Raw genomic sequence first — 22,950 nt, 5'->3', positions numbered from 1 at the left:
TTAAATACCACCAAAATAAAGCTCTATTTATGTGAAAAGTAATGCTAAAAACATCCTTTGTGTACAGTGTGTAGTATGACTGCGGAATTGTCATCCAAACTGTGACAACTCTGAAAGCTGAATATTGGTCTGGGGGTAAGCGAGGGGTTAATGGACATTCAGGGAGAATAAGGGGCGGGGCTGTGAGAATAGTCAACTGAAAATGCTGGATTTAACCCTTTGCACACTTCTATATTCTTAGCGAAATCTGGGATTGTTTATTGGATGCGGTGTAGGTGAGCGATCGAGTCTGGAGCTCTGTCTGTCTGCTCCGTATATATTGGCTCCATACATTGGACATGAACTGCAATCTATGGAAACCAAAATCACTGATATGAAAACGTTTCCTAGAAATCTGTAGAGCCGGAAGTGACGGCTTCATTCAGGATCTTCGGGGGTTAATGTGTAGCCCCGCCCCCTTTGTTCCAAATATGTAATGAGGGTGATGTCAGACATCTCTCTGTATTTATAGAACATTGTGCAAAAGATGAGACACAATATACAATGTATTATCCTACAATGTATCATCCCACAATATACAATGTATCATCCCACAATGTATCATTCCACAATATACAATGTATCATCCCACAATGTATCATCCTACAATATACAATGTATCATCCTACAATGTAACATCCCACAATATACAATGTATCATCCTACAATATACAATGTATCATCCTACAATGTATCATCCTACAATATACAATGTATCATCCTACAATGTATCATCCTACAATATACAATGTATCATCCTACAATGTAACATCCCACAATATACAATGTATCATCCTACAATATACAATGTATCATCCCACAATGTAACATCCCACAATATACAATGTATCATCCTACAATGTAACATCCCACAATATACAATGTATCATCCTACAATATACAATGTATCATCCTACAATGTAACATCCCACAATATACAATGTATCATCCTACAATATACAATGTATCATACTACAATGTATCATCCTACAATATACAATGTATCATCCTACAATGTATCATCCTACAATATACAATGTATCATCCTACAATGTAACATCCCACAATATACAATGTATCATCCTACAATATACAATGTATCATCCTACAATGTATCATCCTACAATATACAATGTATCATCCTACAATGTAACATCCCACAATATACAATGTATCATCCTACAATATACAATGTATCATCCTACAATGTAACATCCCACAATATACAATGTATCATCCTACAATATACAATGTATCATCCTACAATGTAACATCCCACAATATACAATGTATCATCCTACAATATACAATGTATCATCCTACAATATACAATGTATCATCCTACAATGTATCATCCTACAATATACAATGTATCATCCTACAATGTAACATCCCACAATATACAATGTATCATCCTACAATATACAATGTATCATCCCACAATGTATCATCCTACAATGTATCATCCCACAATATACAATGTATCATCCTACAATATACAATGTATCATCCTACAATGTATCATCCTACAATATACAATGTATCATCCTACAATGTATCATCCTACAATATATCATCCTACAATGTAACATCCCACAATATACAATGTATCATCCTACAATATACAATGTATCATCCCACAATGTATCATCCTACAATGTATCATCCCACAATATACAATGTATCATCCCACAATATACAATGTATCATCCTACAATCTATCATCCCACAATGTATCATCCCACAATGTATCATCCCACAATATACAATGTATCATCCTACAATCTATCATCCCACAATATACAATGTATCATCCCACAATGTATCATTCCACAATATACAATGTATCATTCCACAATATACAATGTATCATCCCACAATGTATCATTCCACAATATACAATGTATCATCCCACAATGTATCATTCCACAATATACAATGTATTATCCTACAATGTATCATCCCACAATGTATCATCCCACAATATACAATGTATCATCCCACAATGTATCATCCCACAATATACAATGTATCATCCTACAATGTATCATCCCACAATATACAATGTATCATTCCACAATATATCATCCCACAATATACAATGTATCATTCCACAATATATCATCCCACAATATACAATGTATCATTCCACAATATACAATGCATTATCCTACAATGTATCATCCCACAATGTATCATCCCACAATATACAATGTATCATCCCACAATGTATCATCCCACAATGTACAATGTATCATCCTACAATGTATCATCCTACAATGTATCATCCTACAATATACAATGTATCATCCTACAATGTAACATCCCACAATATACAATGTATCATCCTACAATATACAATGTATCATCCTACAATGTATCATCCTACAATATACAATGTATCATCCTACAATGTATCATCCTACAATATATCATCCTACAATGTAACATCCCACAATATACAATGTATCATCCTACAATATACAATGTATCATCCCACAATGTATCATCCTACAATGTATCATCCCACAATATACAATGTATCATCCCACAATATACAATGTATCATCCTACAATCTATCATCCCACAATGTATCATCCCACAATGTATCATCCCACAATATACAATGTATCATCCTACAATCTATCATCCCACAATATACAATGTATCATCCCACAATGTATCATTCCACAATATACAATGTATCATTCCACAATATACAATGTATCATTCCACAATATACAATGTATCATCCCACAATGTATCATTCCACAATATACAATGTATCATCCCACAATGTATCATTCCACAATATACAATGTATTATCCTACAATGTATCATCCCACAATGTATCATCCCACAATATACAATGTATCATCCCACAATGTATCATCCCACAATATACAATGTATCATCCCACAATGTATCATCCCACAATATACAATGTATCATCCCACAATGTATCATTCCACAATATACAATGTATCATCCCACAATGTATCATTCCACAATATACAATGTATCATTCCACAATATATCATCCCACAATATACAATGTATCATCCCACAATGTATCATTCCACAATATACAATGTATCATCCCACAATATATCATCCCACAATATACAATGTATCATTCCACAATATACAATGCATTATCCTACAATGTATCATCCCACAATGTATCATCCCACAATATACAATGTATCATCCCACAATGTATCATCCCACAATGTACAATGTATCATCCTACAATGTATCATTCCACAATATATCATCCTACAATGTATCATTCCACAATATACAATGTATCATTCCACAATATACAATGTATCATCCTACAATGTATCATTCCACAATATACAATGTATCATTCCACAATATACAATGTATTATCCTACAATGTATCATCCTACAATATACAATGTATCATCCCACAATATACAATGTATCATCCCACAATGTATCATTCCACAATATACAATGTATCATCCCGCAATATACAATGTATCATCCCACAATATACAATGTATTATCCTACAATGTATCATCCCACAATGTATCATCCTACAATATACAATGTATCATCCTACAATATACAATGTATCATCCCACAATGTATCATCCTACAATGTATCATCCTACAATATACAATGTATCATCCCACAATGTATCATCCTACAATGTATCATCCTACAATATACAATGTATCATCCCACAATGTATCATCCTACAATGTATCATCCTACAATATACAATGTATCATCCCACAATATACAATGTATCATCCTACAATATACAATGTATCATCCCACAATGTATCATCCCACACTCTCACACAATACAATGTATCTTCTCACACTGGTTACAATGTTATCCTCGGATTTAAAGGGTGAGCAGTCAGGACAATGCAGACATATAGAGGACAGACTGGAGGGGCTGCTTTCCCTTTAATTGAGGCGTGGCTCTGGTGGTGGCTCCGCCCCCTGTCAGCCTGCAGTCAGGGAGGGGTGTTTGTAGTATCAGCCGCCTGTCTGCTGCCGGGAAATCCTCTCCCCTCCCTGCTCAGGCTCTCTATACACACACATATATATATATATATATATATATACACACAGTATATACGATTGTCTATCCGTGTGTCGGGACACAGCGTCCTCTCCGCTCAGATCCGGGGGGTCGGAGACGTCGGGTGGAGGGCGAGGCAGCAATCAGGACTCCACACAATGTGAGTATCTCTGTCTCTTCCATTCTCGCCCAGATTGGGGTCACCCCTGCGGGGTTTACAGGATGGTGGGGTGAACTATTAACTCTTCTCTGCCTGGCTCCGGGGCCCCCCACACCCACCTTTTTCCAGCCAGGCCCTGCAGGGGCCCCTCCAGCTGACATTGATTAAAGGAGGGGGGGAGGGGTGCTGTCAGGGTATTTTATTAACCCTTTTATTGAATTGGGTGTTGGCGGTTACCCAGAACTCCCCGGGGGACTGGCAGAGACCCAGGAGGTGGAAAGAACTTCCGCAGAGAGATGAAATTTATACAAACTTTTCTCTGATTGGGGGGGGTGTATACTGTATATATACTGCACATCCGCAGTGCTGTGATAGAGAGATGTGCTGAGTGCAGATACTGCTGTGTGCATGGGGGGGGGGTGTCCTCTGACATGGGGGGGGTGTCCTCTGACATGGGGGGGGTGTCCTCTGACATGGGGGGGGGGTGTCCTCTGACATGGGGGGGGGTGTCCTCTGACATGGGGGGGGTGTCCTCTGACATGGGGGGGGTGTCCTCTGACATGGGGGGGGTGTCCTCTGACATGGGGGGGGGTGTCCTCTGACATGGGGGGGGGTGTCCTCTGACATGGGGGGGGTGTCCTCTGACATGGGGGGGGGTGTCCTCTGACATGGGGGGGGTGTCCTCTGACATGGGGGGGGGTGTCCTCTGACATGGGGGGGGTGTCCTCTGACATGGGGGGGTGTCCTCTGACATGGGGGGGGTGTCCTCTGACATGGGGGGGCGTCCTCTGACATGGGGGGGCGTCCTCTGACATGGGGGGGCGTCCTCTGACATGGGGGGGCGTCCTCTGACATGGGGGGGCGTCCTCTGACATGGGGGGGCGTCCTCTGACATGGGGGGGCGTCCTCTGACATGGGGGGGCGTCCTCTGACATGGGGGGGGTGTCCTCTGACATGGGGGGGGGGGTGTCCTCTGACATGGGGGGGCGTCCTCTGACATGGGGGGGGGCGTCCTCTGACATGGGGGGGGCGTCCTCTGACATGGGGGGGCGTCCTCTGACATGGGGGGGCGTCCTCTGACATGGGGGGGGCGTCCTCTGACATGGGGGGGGCGTCCTCTGACATGGGGGGGGGCGTCCTCTGACATGGGGGGGGGCGTCCTCTGACATGGGGGGGGCGTCCTCTGACATGGGGGGGGGCGTCCTCTGACATGGGGGGGGGCGTCCTCTGACATGGGGGGGGGGCGTCCTCTGACATGGGGGGGGCGTCCTCTGACCTGGGGGTATATATACAATATACAGCAGGTTCTCTGTTTGGTTTCTTCTCAGATGTGGGGTGTATGTGTGTGTGTGTGTGTGTGTATATATATATATATATACACACACACATACTGTTCCTACATATGGAAGATGCATATGGGGTATATACGAGTTGTTCTGACATGTGGAGTCTTTATGAGCTGTCCTCAGATATGGGGGGGCTGCATGTGGGCTCCTCTGACATGGGGTATATATGGGCTGCTCTCTGACATGGGGTATATATGGGCTGCTCTCTGACATGGGGTATATATGGGCTGCTCTCAGACATGGGGTATATATGGGCTGCTCTCAGACATGGGGTATATATGGGCTGCTCTCTGACATGGGGTATATATGGGCTGCTCTCAGACATGGGGTATATATGGGCTGCTCTCAGACATGGGGTATATATGGGCTGCTCTCAGACATGGGGTATATATGGTGGGGGGGTGCATGTGGGTCGCTCAGACATGGGGTGTATATGGGCCGCTCAGACATGGGGTGTATATGTGGGTCGCTCAGACATGGGGTGTATATGGGGCTATGGTTGCCACTTCATCCCTTTTAAACCTGAACACATAATAATTACACAGGTTCTGGGGCTGATTAAAGTGATAATTAAATTCACTTGTTGTCTTATCTGCCTTGGAATCTGTCTGTGTGTATATATAATATATAGAGAGAAAGAATCGTTTGATGAATTCATTGCAGATTCCTGTTTCGCAGATTTTGTAAATCATCTTCCCTCCTCTCAGAAGGTGATGATCTGTATGTATTGTATTGATTCCAGAGGGGTGAGATCAATAGCCAGGCAACACGCATTTTCAGAAGTTATCCAGCACTGGCCATGGTGAGGTTGGTTGGTATTTGGTAATAGGAATCAGCCTGAGAGCCGAACATTTAACACTTTCAGAGAAGTTGCAGCCGCCATGTTGGCCTCGGGGCAGATTTCTTCTAAAGACCTGCTGAGCTGGAAAATCCCCATCCCCCATCTTCACTTCACCAGTTGTTGTTGTTTTTTAAATAATATAATTCTAAGATAATACATTTGTGTGAGCTGGTCTCTGATTGGATGGTGTGGGAAGTTGTACATAGGAGCTGACACTTTTTGTGGCTGACCTGAGCCTGGTCCATGACCACATAGTGCTCAGTCCCGGACTACACACAGGTAACTCTCATTACTGAAATCCAAGGTGATTGGAGGATGCGGAATGCCAGGATCCGCCCTCTTACTGTTTGGGAAGTTGTACTGGGCAGAGAAGTGGAGGGTGTGTATCTGTCTGCTGGAAACAATTATAACTCCTAATTGGAGGTGTTCTTACAAATGATTTGCATAGGCGTTCATCTTAATAAATGGTGTGTGAATAGAGCAAAATGACGTGTTCTCAGGCTATATTTCCTTAATATCAAATGTTATTCATATAAATAAAAGTGAATAGGAAAAATGCCACAATGTGGCCATTCGTTGGAACTGATAGATTCGGTTAAATATCTGGGGTCTAAACCATACCTCCCAACAGTCCCGGATTCTGCGGGACAGCCCCGGATTCGGACTTATGCCCCGCAGTCCCGCTCAGCTGAGCTGTGTCCCGCATTGCCTCCGCTGCCACTCGCTCTTCTTCTGCACAGCATATAAACCGACCCCTGACATCTCGCCTTTGACACAGAGAAAGGACCTTTCAATTCCTTTCTTTGCAGCCTCAGCACACAGTTTACAATGCTTGCATTATGAATGAACACAGTGAGTGATCGGTACTGATCACTCGCTGTGTTCATTCACTGAAGGAAAGGACTGGTGAAAAAAAAACATATTTCCCAGCCCTTCCCCCACCCCCCTGCTCTCCATCCTGAACATCTCCCTGTGTATCCGCGGTAACAGGTGGGAGAGGTAAGCTGGCAGTGCTGAGGGGGGGCACCACACGTGGGCAGGAAAGGGAGGGGATTGGTATGGTGGGGGGGGGCAATTACAGAAATGATTCCCTGTGTCCCTCCCACTGCAGCAGCTAAAAGTCGACTGGAGGGAGAGGGGGAGAGACTGGATTTCAACTGCTGCACAGAGCCGCACACAGCATGGTTTCTGTGATTGACTCCCCTCCCCCCCTCCTCTATTCCCCCTCTCCCCCTCCCTTGATCCCCCCCCTCCCTGTCCTGCCCACATTTTATTCTCCCTGCTGTCCGGGCCCCCTACAGAAGGACCGGTGGTACCCCCTTATCCGCAGCCATACTCGTTGAGCCCCACTCCATACAAGCCATGCTTTCCATGCAATGCACTGATGATGGCCAAAAAGCCTGAAACATCTGTGTGTACTTTGTCTCTATTATGGGGTATATTTGCACTATACAGCAGCCGTTCTGGATGTGTATCTGACATGATTTGCATGGCTCCACCCACTGTCCCAAACTGGGGAATAATCCTCAGATTTTTGGGATATGTGTTGGAATGAGACATGAAAACCTTCTGTACTAAGAAGACTTCACTGCACTGAACCAGATATGATTTATAACACGTTTATTATACCTGCTGGACGGATTATACGGCTTTTGTAGGTTTACGACATCCGCCTTTCACTGAATGGATTGTTATCGGCTCTTCTGTCTTTTGTGTACATTCTGTATGTACTTGTGGCTCCAGATATCCTGATAAGAAGAAATGAGTGCAGACATGGACTCTGCACAGTACTACTTCTCTTGTCCTGTATGTTGGGTGTAATTCTCGGTATCTGTTCTTATTCTGTATGTATGGACTCTGCACAGTACCACTTCTCTTGTCCTGTATGTCGGGTGTAATTCTCGGTATCTGTTCTTATTCTGTATGTATGGACTCTGCACAGTACTACTTCTCTTGTCCTGTATGTCGGGTGTAATTCTCGGTATCTGTTCTTATTCTGTATGTATGGACTCTGCACAGTACCACTTCTCTTGTCCTGTATGTCGGGTGTAATTCTCGGTATCTGTTCTTATTCTGTATGTATGGACTCTGCACAGTACCACTTCTCTTGTCCTGTATGTCAGGTGTAATTCTCGGTATCTGTTCTTATTCTGTATGTATGGACTCTGCACAGTACTACTTCTCTTGTCCTGTATGTCGGGTGTAATTCTCGGTATCTGTTCTTATTCTGTATGTATGGACTCTGCACAGTACTACTTCTCTTGTCCTGTATGTCGGGTGTAATTCTCGGTATCTGTTCTTATTCTGTATGTATGGACTCTGCACAGTACTACTTCTCTTGTCCTGTATGTCGGGTGTAATTCTCGGTATCTGTTCTTATTCTGTGAAGAGTCCATACATACAGAACAAGATCACATATTGGGAATTTATTACTCTGCAATATCCCCGGCTCATTGTACAGGGACCTCCTCTTATGTAATATGTTGTGTGCGGTTGGCGTGGTGATTGCTGGGATGGTATTTGTGGTGATTTCTCTATGGAATTCCAGCAATGTGAGCTGACAGCGGAGGAGTCATTTTCTCCTTTAAACTGCAATGTAAATGGAAGGCCCCGTCCTCACCTTCATGTGTCTGACAGATACCGAGATTCATCCACCCTGCACACTGTTCACACTGATAACTGCAGGTCAGAACTAACTGGCTGTATTCATTTCAGTGACAGAGTGGGGATTGGGGTACAATGGAGGGACAGAGTGGGGATTGGGGTACAATGGAGGGACAGAGGGGGGATTGGGGTACAATGGAGGGACAGAGGGGGGATTGGGGTACAATGGAGGGACAGAGTGGGGATTGGGGTACAATGGAGGGACAGAGGGGGGATTGGGGTACAATGGAGGGACAGAGGGGGGATTGGGGTACAATGGAGGGACAGAGTGGGGATTGGGGTACAATGGAGGGACAGAGGGGGGATTGGGGTACAATGGAGGGACAGAAGGGGGGATTGGGGTACAATGGAGGGACAGAGGGGGGATTGGGGTACAATGGAGGGACAGAAGGGGGGATTGGGGTACAATGGAGGGACAGAGTGGGGATTGGGGTACAATGGAGGGACAGAGTGGGGATTGGGGTACAATGGAGGGACAGAAGGGGGGATTGGGGTACAATGGAGGGACAGAGGGGGGATTGGGGTACAATGGAGGGACAGAAGGGGGGATTGGGGTACAATGGAGGGACATATGGGGGGATTGGGGTACAATGGAGGGACAGAAGGGGGGGATTGGGGTACAATGGAGGGACAGAAGGGGGGGATTGGGGTACAATGGAGGGACAGAAGGGGGGATTGGGGTACAATGGAGGGACAGAGGGGGGGATTGGGGTACAATGGAGGGACAGAGGGGGGGATTGGGGTACAATGGAGGGACATATGGGGGGATTGGGGTACAATGGAGGGACATAGGGGGGGATTGGGGTACAATGGAGGGACAGAAGGGGGGATTGGGGTACAATGGAGGGACAGAAGGGGGGATTGGGGTACAATGGAGGGACATATGGGGGGATTGGGGTACAATGGAGGGACAGAAGGGGGGGATTGGGGTACAATGGAGGGACAGAAGGGGGGGATTGGGGTACAATGGAGGGACAGAAGGGGGGGATTGGGGTACAATGGAGGGACAGAAGGGGGGGATTGGGGTACAATGGAGGGACAGAGGGGGAGATTGGGGTACAATGGAGGGAAAGAGGGGGAGATTGGGGTACAATGGAGGGAAAGAGGGGGGATTGGGGTACAATGGAGGGACGGGGGGGTTGGGGTATAATGGAGGGACATAGGGGGGACTGGGGTATAGTAGAGAGACAGAGGAGGAGGGATTTGGGTAAAATATTGGGGGTACAGTAGAAGGATGGAGGGGAGATTGGGGTATAATAGATAGAGGGGGGGATTGGGGTATAATTAAGGAACAGAAGAGGTATTGGGACAGTAGCGGGAATGGGGGGTGGGGTGTTTGGTAAGGTGGGGGTTGGGGGTCTGGGGTATAATGGAGGGACACAAAAGGGATCGGGGTACAGTACGGGGACAAGGGGCATATTGAATGCAGGTGGGTTTGAGGATATTAGATAGTAATTTGGAATGTATTAGGACAGAGGGGTGATTGTGATCCAATAGAGGGGGTATTGGGGTACAATTGAGGCGATTGGAATACAAAGGTATATCACCAGCACCCCATTGATCTTCACATGACATGCTGGTGACTCTGTACATTGTCAGAGCTTATAGCGTGACAGTCCTATAACCACATCCCTATGTGGGTGACATTTGTATAGACACGGCTTCCTCTACAGTCCTCCATTGTCCCGGACATTTGCAGCTACATCCAGACTACATGCAGTCAAAGCTGATCAGGCAACTTGTTTTGGCCAATCAGAAGATTTCAACGTTAAATCCTGATCTAGGAAAATGAGATATCCTTCCCATAGTACCCAGTACAGTCAGAGGGGTAACTGAACGAAATATGCAGCGAGTGGAGTGAGACTGAAATCAGAATTCCTGATAGGTGTACTTGTTGCACATCATTTGCAAGTGACTCTGTCAGTAATGAATCCATAGGATCAGGATGACTGCCAGGCAGCTGACATTTTCAGCAACAGTAGACTCCATGTTTCTCTCACAGGGGAAGCCTGAGGCCGCCATTGTCAGGATTGCTGATCTCTATACTTGTTCTGGGTCAGCAACTCAGACAGCATCAAGCCAAAGCCTCGGCATGACAGCCAGGGTCCCCGGGCCCCCCCCCTTGATGCCAGGGTCCCCGGCCCCCCCCTTGATGCCAGGGTCACTGGGCCCCCCCCCCCCCTTGATGCCAGGGTCACTGGGCCCCCCCCCCCTTGATGCCAGGGTCCCCGGGCCCCCCCCCTTGATGCCAGGGTCCCCGGGCCCCCCCCCTTGATGCCAGGGTCCCCGGGCCCCCCCCCTTGATGCCAGGGTCCCCGGGCCCCCCCCCCTTGATGCCAGGGTCCCCGGGCCCCCCCCCCTTGATGCCAGGGTCCCCGGGCCCCCCCCCCCTTGATGCCAGGGTCCCCGGGCCCCCCCCCCCTTGATGCCAGGGTCCCCGGGCCCCCCCCCCCTTGATGCCAGGGTCCCCGGGCCCCCCCCCCTTGATGCCAGGGTCCCCGGGCTCCCCCCCTTGATGCCAGGGTCCCCGGGCTCCCCCCCTTGATGCCAGGGTCCCCGGGCTCCCCCCCTTGATGCCAGGGTCCCCGGGCCCCCCCCCTTGATGCCAGGGTCCCCGGGCCCCCCCCCTTGATGCCAGGGTCCCCGGGCCCCCCCCCTTGATGCCAGGGTCCCCGGGCCCCCCCCCCTTGATGCCAGGGTCCCCGGGCCCCCCCCCTTGATGCCAGGGTCCCCGGGCCCCCCCCCTTGATGCCAGGGTCCCCGGGCCCCCCCCCTTGATGCCAGGGTCCCCGGGCCCCCCCCTTTGATGCCAGGGTCCCGGGGCCCCCCCCTTTGATGCCAGGGTCCCCACCCCCTTTTACATTAGAGGTCCTCCTATATATGAGATCCTCCCATCACATTGAAGTTTTCATCACCACAGAGTTCCCCTTAATAACAGACCTCCCCCCCCAATCAGAGTATCACAGAGCCCCCTAAAACACTGATCCTCCTCCCGGCCAATGGGGATGCGGGTCTTGAAACCTGTCACTCGATTGGCTGAAAGGACAGGCAATCCTATTGGATACCTAGGAGGAGGGGAGGAGACACACGGCAGAAGCAAGGAGCTGCACCTAGATCGGGTCCTGTGTCCTCTCCTCCTCCCTGCTTCCGCTGTGTGTCTCCTCCTAGGCGTCCAATAGGATTGTCTGTCCTTTCAGCTAATCGGGTGATGGGTCTCAAGACCCACTGCCTGATTGGCCGGGAGGAGGATCAGTGTTACATTAGCGAATGTTCATTCATTCGCTATTGCAATACACCTGGGTGGGCTCAGTTCGCATTCTCTGCGCCCTAAGCCCACCCTATTTTGAAGCCTATTAGAGCCTCTAATCGGGAACTTCAAACCCCCCCCCCCCCCCCCAACCTCCGGGTTTCTGCAAGGGGTCGGACGCATGGATGGGGGGTGGGGCGGCACCCATGCGCCCTTAATGGACGGGCCGCCACTGTGTGAGTTAGGGACCTTAAATTGTAAGCTCCTCGAGGGCGGGGCCTGATGTGATTGTATAATATGTATGTGAAGTGCTGCGTAAAGTGACGGTGCTATACAAGTACCTGTAATAAATAAATATATCCACATTGATCTTTGATTTTGCTATTCTAGTGCATACTGGACACAGATCTTGAAATTGCGACAAGCTAGTTATTATTATTATTATTATACAGGATTAATATAGCGCCAACAGTTTACGTATCGCTTTACAACTTGAGGGTAGACAGTACAAATACAATACACTTTAATACAGTAGGAATCAGAGGGCCCTGCTCCTTAGAGCTTACAATCTAAGAGGGAAGGTCAAGAGATACAAGAGGTAATAACTGTGGGTGATGTGCTGATTGAGAAGATAAATGTACTGTTGTTAGGTGGGGGTCAGATAGGCTTCTCTGAAGAGATGAGTTTTCAGGGATCGTCTGAAAGTGGATAAAGTAGGAGTAAATCGGACAGATTGGGGTAGAGAATTCCAGAGGATGGGAGAGGCTCTGGAGAAGTCCTGAAGGCGAGCATGAGATGAAGGGACAAGGGAGTTTGAGAGCAGGAGGTCTTGGGAGGAGCGAAGAGAACGATTAGGTTGGTATTTTGTGACTAGGTTAGAGATGTAGCTGGGGGCCAGGTTGTGGATGGCTTTGTAAGTTATAGTTGGTATCTTGAATTTAATTTGGTGACTGAGTGGCAGCCAATGGAGGGATTGGCGGAGGGGTATAGCAGACGCTGAGCGGTTTGTGTGGTGGATGAGTCTGGCAGCAGCGTTCATGATGGACTGAAGTGGGGATAGCCTATTTAGAGGTAAGCCAATGAGGAGGGAGTTGCAGTAGTCCAGGCGAGAGATGACCAGGGAGTGGATTAGAAGATTTGTGGTGTCATTGGTTAGGAAGGGACGTATCTTGGAGATGTTGCGGAGATTGAGGCGGCAAGCTTTGGATAGTGATAGAATGTGGGGTCAATAGGTTAGTTCAGAGTCCAGGATTACACCTAGGACCTTGGCGTGGGGAGATGGGTTGATAGTTGAGCCGTTGATCTTGACAGGGAGATCAGGGGAAGTGGCACCTGAGGGAGGAAATATCATGAGCTCGGTTTTGGATAGGTTGAGTTTGAGAAAGTGATGTGACATCCAGGCTGATATGTCTGCTAGTAAGTTGGTAATGCGTGAGGAGACAGATGGATAGAGCTGGGGGGTGGAGAGATAGATTTGGGTGTCATCAGCGTAGAGATGATATTTAAAGCCGTGGGAGGCAATCAATTGACCCAAGGAGGTGGTGTAGATTGAGAAAAGGAGAGGTCCAAGAACAGAATCTTGGGGGACCCCAACAGAGAAAGGAAGAGGAGAGGTGGAAGTATTACAAGTTATCTTGTATTGTAAAGCGCAATCCTCTATATACTGTAATAGGACTTTATTCAGGAGGAGGATGGACGTTGTACTTGGAGGGGGTATGAACTTGCGCTGTTCCTCCACATTCTAACATCTCATTTCAGGATCCACTTGTGGGATGTTTGTTTTGTAATCAGTTCAGTGACTCTACTATTCAACATTGGAGGACTGCCATTGATATCCCAGAGTTTTCTGAATGGGAATTCATCAGGTTGCCCAATTATTGCGGAAAATACACAAAGCATGCTGAGATATTGTTCCTCAACCCTTTCACTGCCAGCACTCTGTGCATATCTCGTCTCTATCTCCCCCATCTCTCCATCTCTCTCTTCTCTCTCTTCTATCTCCTCCCGTCTCTCTCTTCTATCTCCTCCCGTCTCTCTCTTCTATCTCCTCCCGTCTCTCTCTTCTATCTCCTCCCGTCTCTCTCTTCTATCTCCTCCCGTCTCTCTCTTCTATCTCCTCCCGTCTCTCTCTTCTATCTCCTCCCGTCTCTCTCTTCTATCTCCTCCCGTCTCTCTCTTCTATCTCCTCCCGTCTCTCTCTTCTATCTCCTCCCGTCTCTCTCTTCTATCTCCTCCCGTCTCTCTCTTCTATCTCCTCCCGTCTCTCTCTTCTATCTCCTCCCGTCTCTCTCTTCTATCTCCTCCCGTCTCTCCCTCTCTCCCTGTTCCTGATCACTAGGAACATCAGATCTCTACTTCCCTGACAGAACAGAAATCTGTTTGTTTACATTGACAGATGTAGACGCCCCTGCTATATCTCTTAAAGGGCCAGCCGTACCGGTACGGCGGTTATGATGGCGGCTGGTCGGAAAGGGTTTAAAGTGTTTCTAAACCTCAGACATGAAATATGAACAAAGCATATCCCTCTATAGTGTGTACTTGTCTCATTCCAGAACACAAAGCGTCATTTCTGTCTGCTGCCTCCTTCCTCTGCTATCTGCATGAATCGCTTCTGACAAGTTTTTCCTGACACCAAGAGAGAAATGGTGACGGGGGAGGGACCTCCAGCTGATTGACAGCCTCTGCCCTGTTCCTGTGCGCTGTGTGAAAGGGGGGCATGTCCCTTCCCTCCAATCAGCTCTCAGAGCTCTCCTCACTGAGCTCCGCACAGTGTAACTTCAGCTCTCTGCTCCTTTTTATTTTATTTTTTTTTTAAGGCATCTGCAGGGCTTTTTTTTCAGCGGGAATGTGGGGGAAAGCAGTTCCGGCACCTCCAGCAATGAATGTATGTAATGGAAAGGAGTGCTGGAGGGTCTATTGATGCTGGCTGCTTGGGGAATCTATTGTTGCTAGTAAGGATCTATTTTTGCATAGGGGTCTATTTTTGCTGGGTAGGTCTATTGTTGCTGGTGGGGGTCAATTGTTGCTAGAAGGGACCTACTGTTGAGAGAGAGGTCTATTGATTTTGGCTGCTGGGGGTCTATTGTTGCTGGGGTGTCTTTTTGGTGTGGGGGAGCATTGTTGCTGGGGAGGAGACAGTCTATTGTTGTGTATATGATCTATTGTTGTTGAGGGATGTCTATTGTTTCAGGGGGGTCTACTGTTGCTCACAGCAGGGATTCTATTTTACTGTCTTGTTATAATTAACAAATCACTTAGTAGTACAAAATGATACTTGGTTCTGTACTCTCTAAAAGGGGCGGTACTGGGAGGTATGTAGAAGGTGGAACCAAGGGACATTGCTCAGGGGTGGGTCTGGGGGCAGAAACGCCGGCTGACTCAGAAGGCACCTATTCTCTGAGAAAAAAAGCCCTGGGCATCTGTGTCCTCAATCTCCTTTTTCTCTATCTATTACCCCTGATATTTCACCAAAGCCCCCCCCCCCCCCCCCAACTTTTTTTTTTTTTTTTGTTATTTAAAAAAAAAATAATTGTACAATAAAAAAAAAGACTGACACCAGTGGCGGAACTACCAGGGTCACAAAGGTCGCATTTACGCCTGGGCCCTGGCGTTCCGCCACGGGGCTTGGAGGTAAGGGCCCCCAGCTGAGGCTCTGGGAGGCCCTCCATGGTTTCTTGCACCGGGGCCCTGAAAGTTCTAGTTACGCCTCTGTTATGTTGTACTTGTTAATCCCCATGATTAATAACAAAAATGGAAATGAAGATTAATGTTACAATTCTACAATACAATGTGTCAATTCTATAAAAAATAAAAAATGAATTAAAGTGGAACTTCAGTCATATTTTATTTTTTTTTCGTCTTTCCATCTATTAAATATGTTGTTGTTGTTTTAACTTTGGATAGTAAAACTTTTTTTTTTTTTTCTTCTTCTTCTAGTAAATCCCTTATACAGCCCACTTCTTCTTTCTTTTTTGGTCATTAGTCTAGGCTTATGACATCAGCTCTCTTTCACTCTTGTGAGACTTTGCCAGGAAGGGAGGGGTGGTGAGTCATAAGAGGGCCAATGAGAGCTGCAGAGCTGGAGGTGTGCCTCCTGTGTAAATCCAGGAAGCGAACAGGCAGCAGCTTCAGCTGCCCACAGTTAAAATGGCTGCAGCCAGACTCTGTGGAGGGAGACTTCTGCAGCATATTTGGCAAGTACAGAATCACCACGTATATAAAATAATACGCAAAGTGGTTGGAGGGAAGCTTCAGAATGGCAAAGATGTTTTTATTACAAATTTATGTGAGCAGACTGCAGTTCCTCTTTCAGGCTGAAAATATTTTAAGTGTTAAAAGTGGAGCTTGCACTATTTCTTTTTTTTTTTTTTTTTTTGGAACTTGTACTTAGAACGGTGAGGGATTAGACCCCCTGTCAGGTTTGTATTGCAGTCTTTGTCACGGCTGGGGGGATTCACCCTCTCTGGTCCTGGGGGTCTCAGAAATTAAACTCTTTACAGTTGTCACCAGAACGGGAAGAGAGGTGACATCATCTTTCAGTTCCTGGAAAAAGGAGCCTGGGGGCCACCTCAGATGTGCCGCTGGCAAGGGAAAGGTAGGTCTCCCCGGGGGGGGGACAGAGATTCTGAGCCACTGAATAGGATTGAATGGGTCGGTGCTCCTGCTGAGATATATCCTATGGAAAGATCTATATGTCAACATTCATCAATTAACAATTACCTGAAAATATCCTCTTAAAAGCAAGCAGATGATCTCACGCTGAGTCCCTTGTCTCTTGTCCCCAGGTTGCTATATCAGACACTTAGACACACAAGAACCCAGCTATTCCGAGGTGTCTCCCGTGTCTGCCGTGGGGGGGAATTACCTTCGGGTGCCTCTATCTGTGCTGCCTTACCGCCGTGACATTCCTAGATGTTCATGATTGGCTCCTCCTGAAGAAGCAGCTTCTGCTGCGAAACTAGTAGAGGACAGCTGCCAAGATGCATCCTATTCGATACCCCGTACAGTGGTGTATTTAGGTTTTGTGCTGCCCTAGGCTTGACTAAACTCGTGCACCCCCTTATTTAAATATGACCCACCCCTTCCTGTCAAGGCCACACCTCTTGCCCTTCAAGACCCGCCCTGAAATTTTCGAGTGGGGACACCAGTTCTGAGTGCCTGGGGGGTGGTGGTAATGGATTCCCTTAATTTGCATAGATTTCCTCTCACTTCCTGTTTGGCTATGGGGCAGGACGTAAAGGGAAATCTCTGCAATGGGACAGGGATGGAAAAAAATAAACTGACAGGGGCTATAACTCTCCCTTATTCTATCCAAAATGTGGAAAAAAAAGTGTTGCCCATAGTTCTACTTTGAGCACACGTTTCTGATAATTTTATGGAGAGGACTAAGAAGATATAACCATGCCAATGGTGCAGCAGAAAAACATATTACAGAGTGAGGAAGGCTTGTGGTCCAGGATGAGAGGACAGTCAAAATTAGAAGCGGCCGAGCCCCCCCCCCACCACACACACACAGTTGCGGAACGCCGGCCACCCACATATCGGAAGCAGTGCGGCCACTTTATGGGGGCGCTAGACTAATTTGCCTCTCAGCCCACTCCGCCTAACAGTGTAGGGGGACTTTTTCCGTGCTGCCCCCCTGCAATGTGCTGCCCTAGGTCTGAGCCTTGTCGGCCTAGGCCAGGATACAGAGTTGACCTCCATATCAATATTGGGGGTCAACTACCATTTTCTCAACCAAATAGCATTGTATACAGGTGTAAAAATTGATTGTACTAATACTTTTGTACACATTCTTTCTACCATACTGTTTTTATATTCTTTAATTTTCATTAAATTTTTATTTTGAAAAATATATCTTGTTTATGTCCTTGAGGTACCGAGATGGTCCAAACCTACCTTTCCCTTGCCAGGGGTACATCTGAGGTGGCCCCAGGCTCCTTTTTTCTATACAATATGGATGATGGTATCCACCCCTATCCTAAAAATATCCCAAATTTGGCATAAACTCTTCGAATAACCTCTGAGTTCCTGTTGAACTGCTGGATTTTCTGAAACAGAAATTAATTTCTGCACTTTTCTGCAATAATTGTTGTAGTTTGTATAATAATGCCAGGTGCTGGCACCTACCTGAGAGAAAGTCCTGTGCCCCCCAGATATGTATCTTCATCATCAGCCGGGTCTATTCACTAGTCGCCTCTGCTAGGACCCCCCTGATTGGGCGGAACGCCACCTGACGGGGCTATCCCTCGCACATCAGTCGTTCTAGGTCGGTGACAACAGTCGTGTCCCCCTTGTAGTCACATGACCCCTGTGTAGAAGTATTGCACAAGATGATGGGAGCTCCGGCCTGTCCTGCAGAGGAGAGATAAGCTGCAGAAAACATTCCCAGACCTTCCTCTGCTGCAGCACAGACAACTGAAAAGACCCAAATATCCTGTGGTGAGTGAGAGAGACCAGCGGTGTGAAAGATCTATATAGGCCAGAAGGGGACTATACACTACAGTAGGGGATCATTCTCTATATACAGGAAGGGGGACTATACTGTACAATATGGGGATCAGTCTCTATATATAGGAGGGGGGACTATACTGTACAGTAAGGGGATGATCCTCTATAGGGTGGGGGACTATACTGTACAATACGGGGATCATTCTATATATATAGGAGGGGGACTATACTGTACAGTAGGGGGATCATTCTCTAGATACAGGAGGGGGACTATACTGTACAGTAAGGGAATAATTATATAGGGGGGGAATATACTGTACAGTAAGGGGATCATTATATATATATATATATATATATATATATATATATATAGGAGGGGGGGGCTATGCTGTACAGTAAGGGGATCATTCTCTAGATACAGGAGGGGGACTATACCATACAGTAAGGGGATCATTATATATGAGGGGTGACTATACTGTACAGTAAGGGGATCGTTCTCTATATACAGGAGGGGGGACTATACCGTACAGTAAGGGAATAATTATATACAGGAGGGGGACTATACCATACAGTGTGGGGATCATTCTCTATATACAGGAGGGGAACTATACCGTATAGGAAGGGGATTATTCTCGAGATACAGGAGGGGGGACTATACTGTACAGTAAGGGGATAATTATATACAGGGGGGGGACTATACCGTACAGTAAGGGGATCATTCTCTATATACAGGAGGTGAGGCTTTATTGTACAGTAAGGGGATCAGTCTCTATATACAGGAGGAGGAACTATACTGTACGGTAAGGGAATCATATACAGGAGAGGGGACTATACCATATAGTAAGGGGATCATTCTCTATATACAGGCCAGGGGACTATACTGTACAGTAAGGTGATCGGTCTCTATATACAGGAGGCAGGGCTTTACTGTACAGTAAGTAAATTGTTCTCTATATACAGGAGGGGGGACTATACTGTACAGTAAGGGGATCATTCTCTATATACATACAGGGGGACTATACTGTACCGTAAGGGGAATCATTCTCTATATTCAGGCGGGGGTACTATACTGCACATTAAAACGATCATCCTCTTGTACATCATTAAAGCTGAACTGCAGGTACAGTTTGTATTGCATGGATGTCAATGTAAGTAATGTGGCTGCTGAGAATCGCTGTAGTAGTCACTGCTCCTGTGTTAGTAACTACAAGGGATCGCTCATTTGGCATGGGCACCATTCACAGAATGCCTTGCATTTTTCTCAATGAATCGGAGATGGTCTCTGATTGGACGAGGTGAGGTGCCAGGGCTGCAATGCCAAGCTTGACCAATATAACTATGCAATAAAACCCATACATGAAGCTTGGCTTTAAGGCCATTATGAATGGCTAACACTGTCCCTTCTGGATTTGTAATTATTTTATGACATAATGATTGCAGCAGGAGAAGCTGGAATGCACAAAAGGTTCGAGGAAACCTAAAACTCCCAGGTGTGCAGGAGCAGATCCAGGAGAAATTTTAGTGCACAAATAAAAATCTGGTTTTATGGCGCACAGACGGCTCTATTGGGGTCATGCCAGATGTGTGAATTCAGAGAGAGGCAAAACGGCGATCTGCCTAATGTAAACAAGGCAGATCTCCATTCTGTCAGAGGGGGGAAGATGGAGATCTTGTGTTTCTGCTAAGAAGTAGGAACACGGATCTTTGTCTTCCCACAGTCAAAGCACCTCCCCCGCAGTTGGCAAGCACTCCGTAGGGACACATTTAACCCTTTTATCGCCCCTGATGTTAACCCCTTCCCTGCCAGTGTCATTTGTACAGTGACAGTGCTTTTTTTTTTTTTTTTAGCACTCATCACTGTATTGGTGTCATCGATCCCCCAAAAAGTGTCACTTGGTGTCAGATTTGTCCACCGCAATGTTGCAGTCAAACTAAAAATCGCTGATCGCTGCCAAAATTCCATAAACATATCCCATAGTTTGTAGACGCTATAACACAAACCAATCAATATACACTTATTGATTTTTTTTTTTTACCATGTAGCAGAATACATATCGACCTACATTTATGAAAAAAATGTGTTTTTTTTTTTTTTTTTGTTTTTTTTTAATTGGATATATTTTATAGCAGAGATTTAAAAAAAAAAAAAAAAAATCGCAAAAAATGACCTAGTCATGAAGGGGGGTAAACCTTCCGGAGCTGAAGTGGTTAAAAAAGAAATAGAATTAAAAATAATAATAAAAAATAAGCCTTGCAAGATGAACTCCATTTACTTTAAAAAAAAGAAAAGAAAAACCATTGTGCATTAAACATGACATGCATGTAACAAATTTGATCTAGTGTGTGTGTTTTAATACATTTATTTAACACAATAATCAATTTGCTATTCTAAAATGATGGAAATAACACAGTAATGAATGCATGTCTTGTGCCCCTGTGTATTGTGTGTATTGTGTTTTGTGTATTGTTGTGTGTTGTTGTGTATAAATTTGCTTAGATTTGCTTATGACATAAGCAAAGACTTGTCCTCACCGTATTTTTCTCTTTCTCTCTTACCTGCACTCTGCAATCAATGACACTCCATGCAGACGCTTGCACACAAGACACTTGCGCACAATTCTGCTTCTGCGACTAAGCTCTGATGACGACCTTCTCCACAGGTATGTTAGGTGATGGGTAGAACATAGGTGCCCTCCTATGTGGTGACACTGGGGGGGGAGGGTAAGGCCTACTCTGTGCCATGTCCACCATGGCCAGGGATGAGGATGACCTAATCAAGGCACAATGGAGGGGGATAGGGATAACCTCATTATGGTTTAATTTTAGTGTAAAGTGCATCCAGAAAGTATTCACAGCGCTTCACTTTTTCCACATTTTGTTATGTTAGAGCCTTATTCCAAGATGGATTAAATTCATAATTTTCCTCAAAATTCTACAAACAATACCCCCATAATGACAACGCAAAAGAAGTTTGTTTGAAATCTTTGCAAATTTATTAAAAATAAAAAAACGAAAAACTCCCATCTACATAAGTATTCACAGCCTTTGCCATGACACTCAATATTGAGCTCAGGTGCCTCCTGTTTCCACTGATCATCCTTGAGATGTTTGTACAACTTGATTGGAGTCCACCTGTGGTAAATTCAGGTGATTGGACATGATTTGGAAAGGCACACACCTGTCTATATAGAATCCCACAGGTAACAGTGCATGTCAGAGCACAAACCAAGCCATGAAGTCCAAGGAATTGTATGTAGACCTCCGAGACAGGATTGTATGGAGGCACAGAGCTGGGGAAGGGTACAGAAAAATGTCTGCAGCATTGAAGGTCTCAATGAGCACAGTAGCCTCCATTATCTGTAAATGGAAAAAGTTTGGAACCACCAGGACTCTTCCTAGAGTGGACCGCTTGGCCAAACTGAGCAATCGGGGGGAGCAGAGCCTTAGTCAGGGAGGTGACCAAGAACCCGATGGTCACTTTGACAGAGCTCCAGCGTTTCTGTAGAGAGAGAAGAACCTTGCAGAAGAACAACTATCTTTACAGCACTCCACCATGAAAACCTGCTCCAGAGCGCTGTGGACCTCAGACTGGGGTGAAGGTTCATCTTCCAACAGGACAACCACCCTAAGTACACAGCCAAGATAACAAAGGAGTGGCTACGGGACAACTCTGTGAATGTCCTTCAGTGGCCCAGCCAGAGCCCAGACTTGAACATCTCTGGAGAGATCTGATGTGCCTGACGCTCCCCATCCAACCTGATGGAGCTTGAGAGGTCCTGCAAAGAAGAATGGGAGAAACTGCCCAAAAATAGATGTGCCAAGCTTGTAGAATCATACTCAAAAAGAATTGAGGCTGGAATTGGTGCCAAAGGAGCTTCAACAAAGTATTGAGCAAAGGCTGTGAATACTTATGTACATGGGATTTTTTTTTCTTCTTTTTTTTTTTTTTTTAATAAATTTGTAAAGATTTCAAACAAACTTCTTTCACGTTGTCATTATGGGGGATTGTTTGTAGAATTTTGAGGAGAATACGGAATTTAATCCATTTTGGAATAAGGCTGTAACATAACAAAATGTGGAAAAAGTGAAGTGCTGTGAATACTTTCTGGATGCACTGTAATTGTATACAAAGG

General features: G+C 46.0%; 1 protein-coding gene and 1 long non-coding RNA gene across 2 annotated transcripts in view; one reads left to right on the top strand and one right to left on the bottom strand.

Moving 5' to 3' along the window:
- Positions 1-18,751, bottom strand: part of LOC141141042 (uncharacterized) — a 31,325-nt gene extending 12,574 nt beyond the window's left edge. The window contains exon 1 of the long non-coding RNA XR_012244033.1: positions 18,497-18,751. This is a non-coding gene — a long non-coding RNA (uncharacterized lncRNA). The remainder of the gene's footprint in view (positions 1-18,496) is intronic.
- The window catches only part of CAPN11 (calpain 11), a 71,924-nt gene continuing 52,978 nt past the window's right edge, over positions 4,005-22,950 (top strand). Inside the window, exons 1-2 of the mRNA XM_073628710.1 lie at positions 4,005-4,269; positions 21,406-21,477. Of these exons, the coding sequence (XP_073484811.1) occupies positions 21,459-21,477 (19 nt within the window). The 5' untranslated portion in view covers positions 4,005-4,269; positions 21,406-21,458. The remainder of the gene's footprint in view (positions 4,270-21,405; positions 21,478-22,950) is intronic.

This window comes from Aquarana catesbeiana, linkage group LG04 (genome assembly GCF_042186555.1).
Source record: "Aquarana catesbeiana isolate 2022-GZ linkage group LG04, ASM4218655v1, whole genome shotgun sequence".
In the NCBI taxonomy this organism is placed as follows: domain Eukaryota; kingdom Metazoa; phylum Chordata; class Amphibia; order Anura; family Ranidae; genus Aquarana; species Aquarana catesbeiana.
This window is presented reverse-complemented; position numbering and strand designations above follow the sequence as displayed.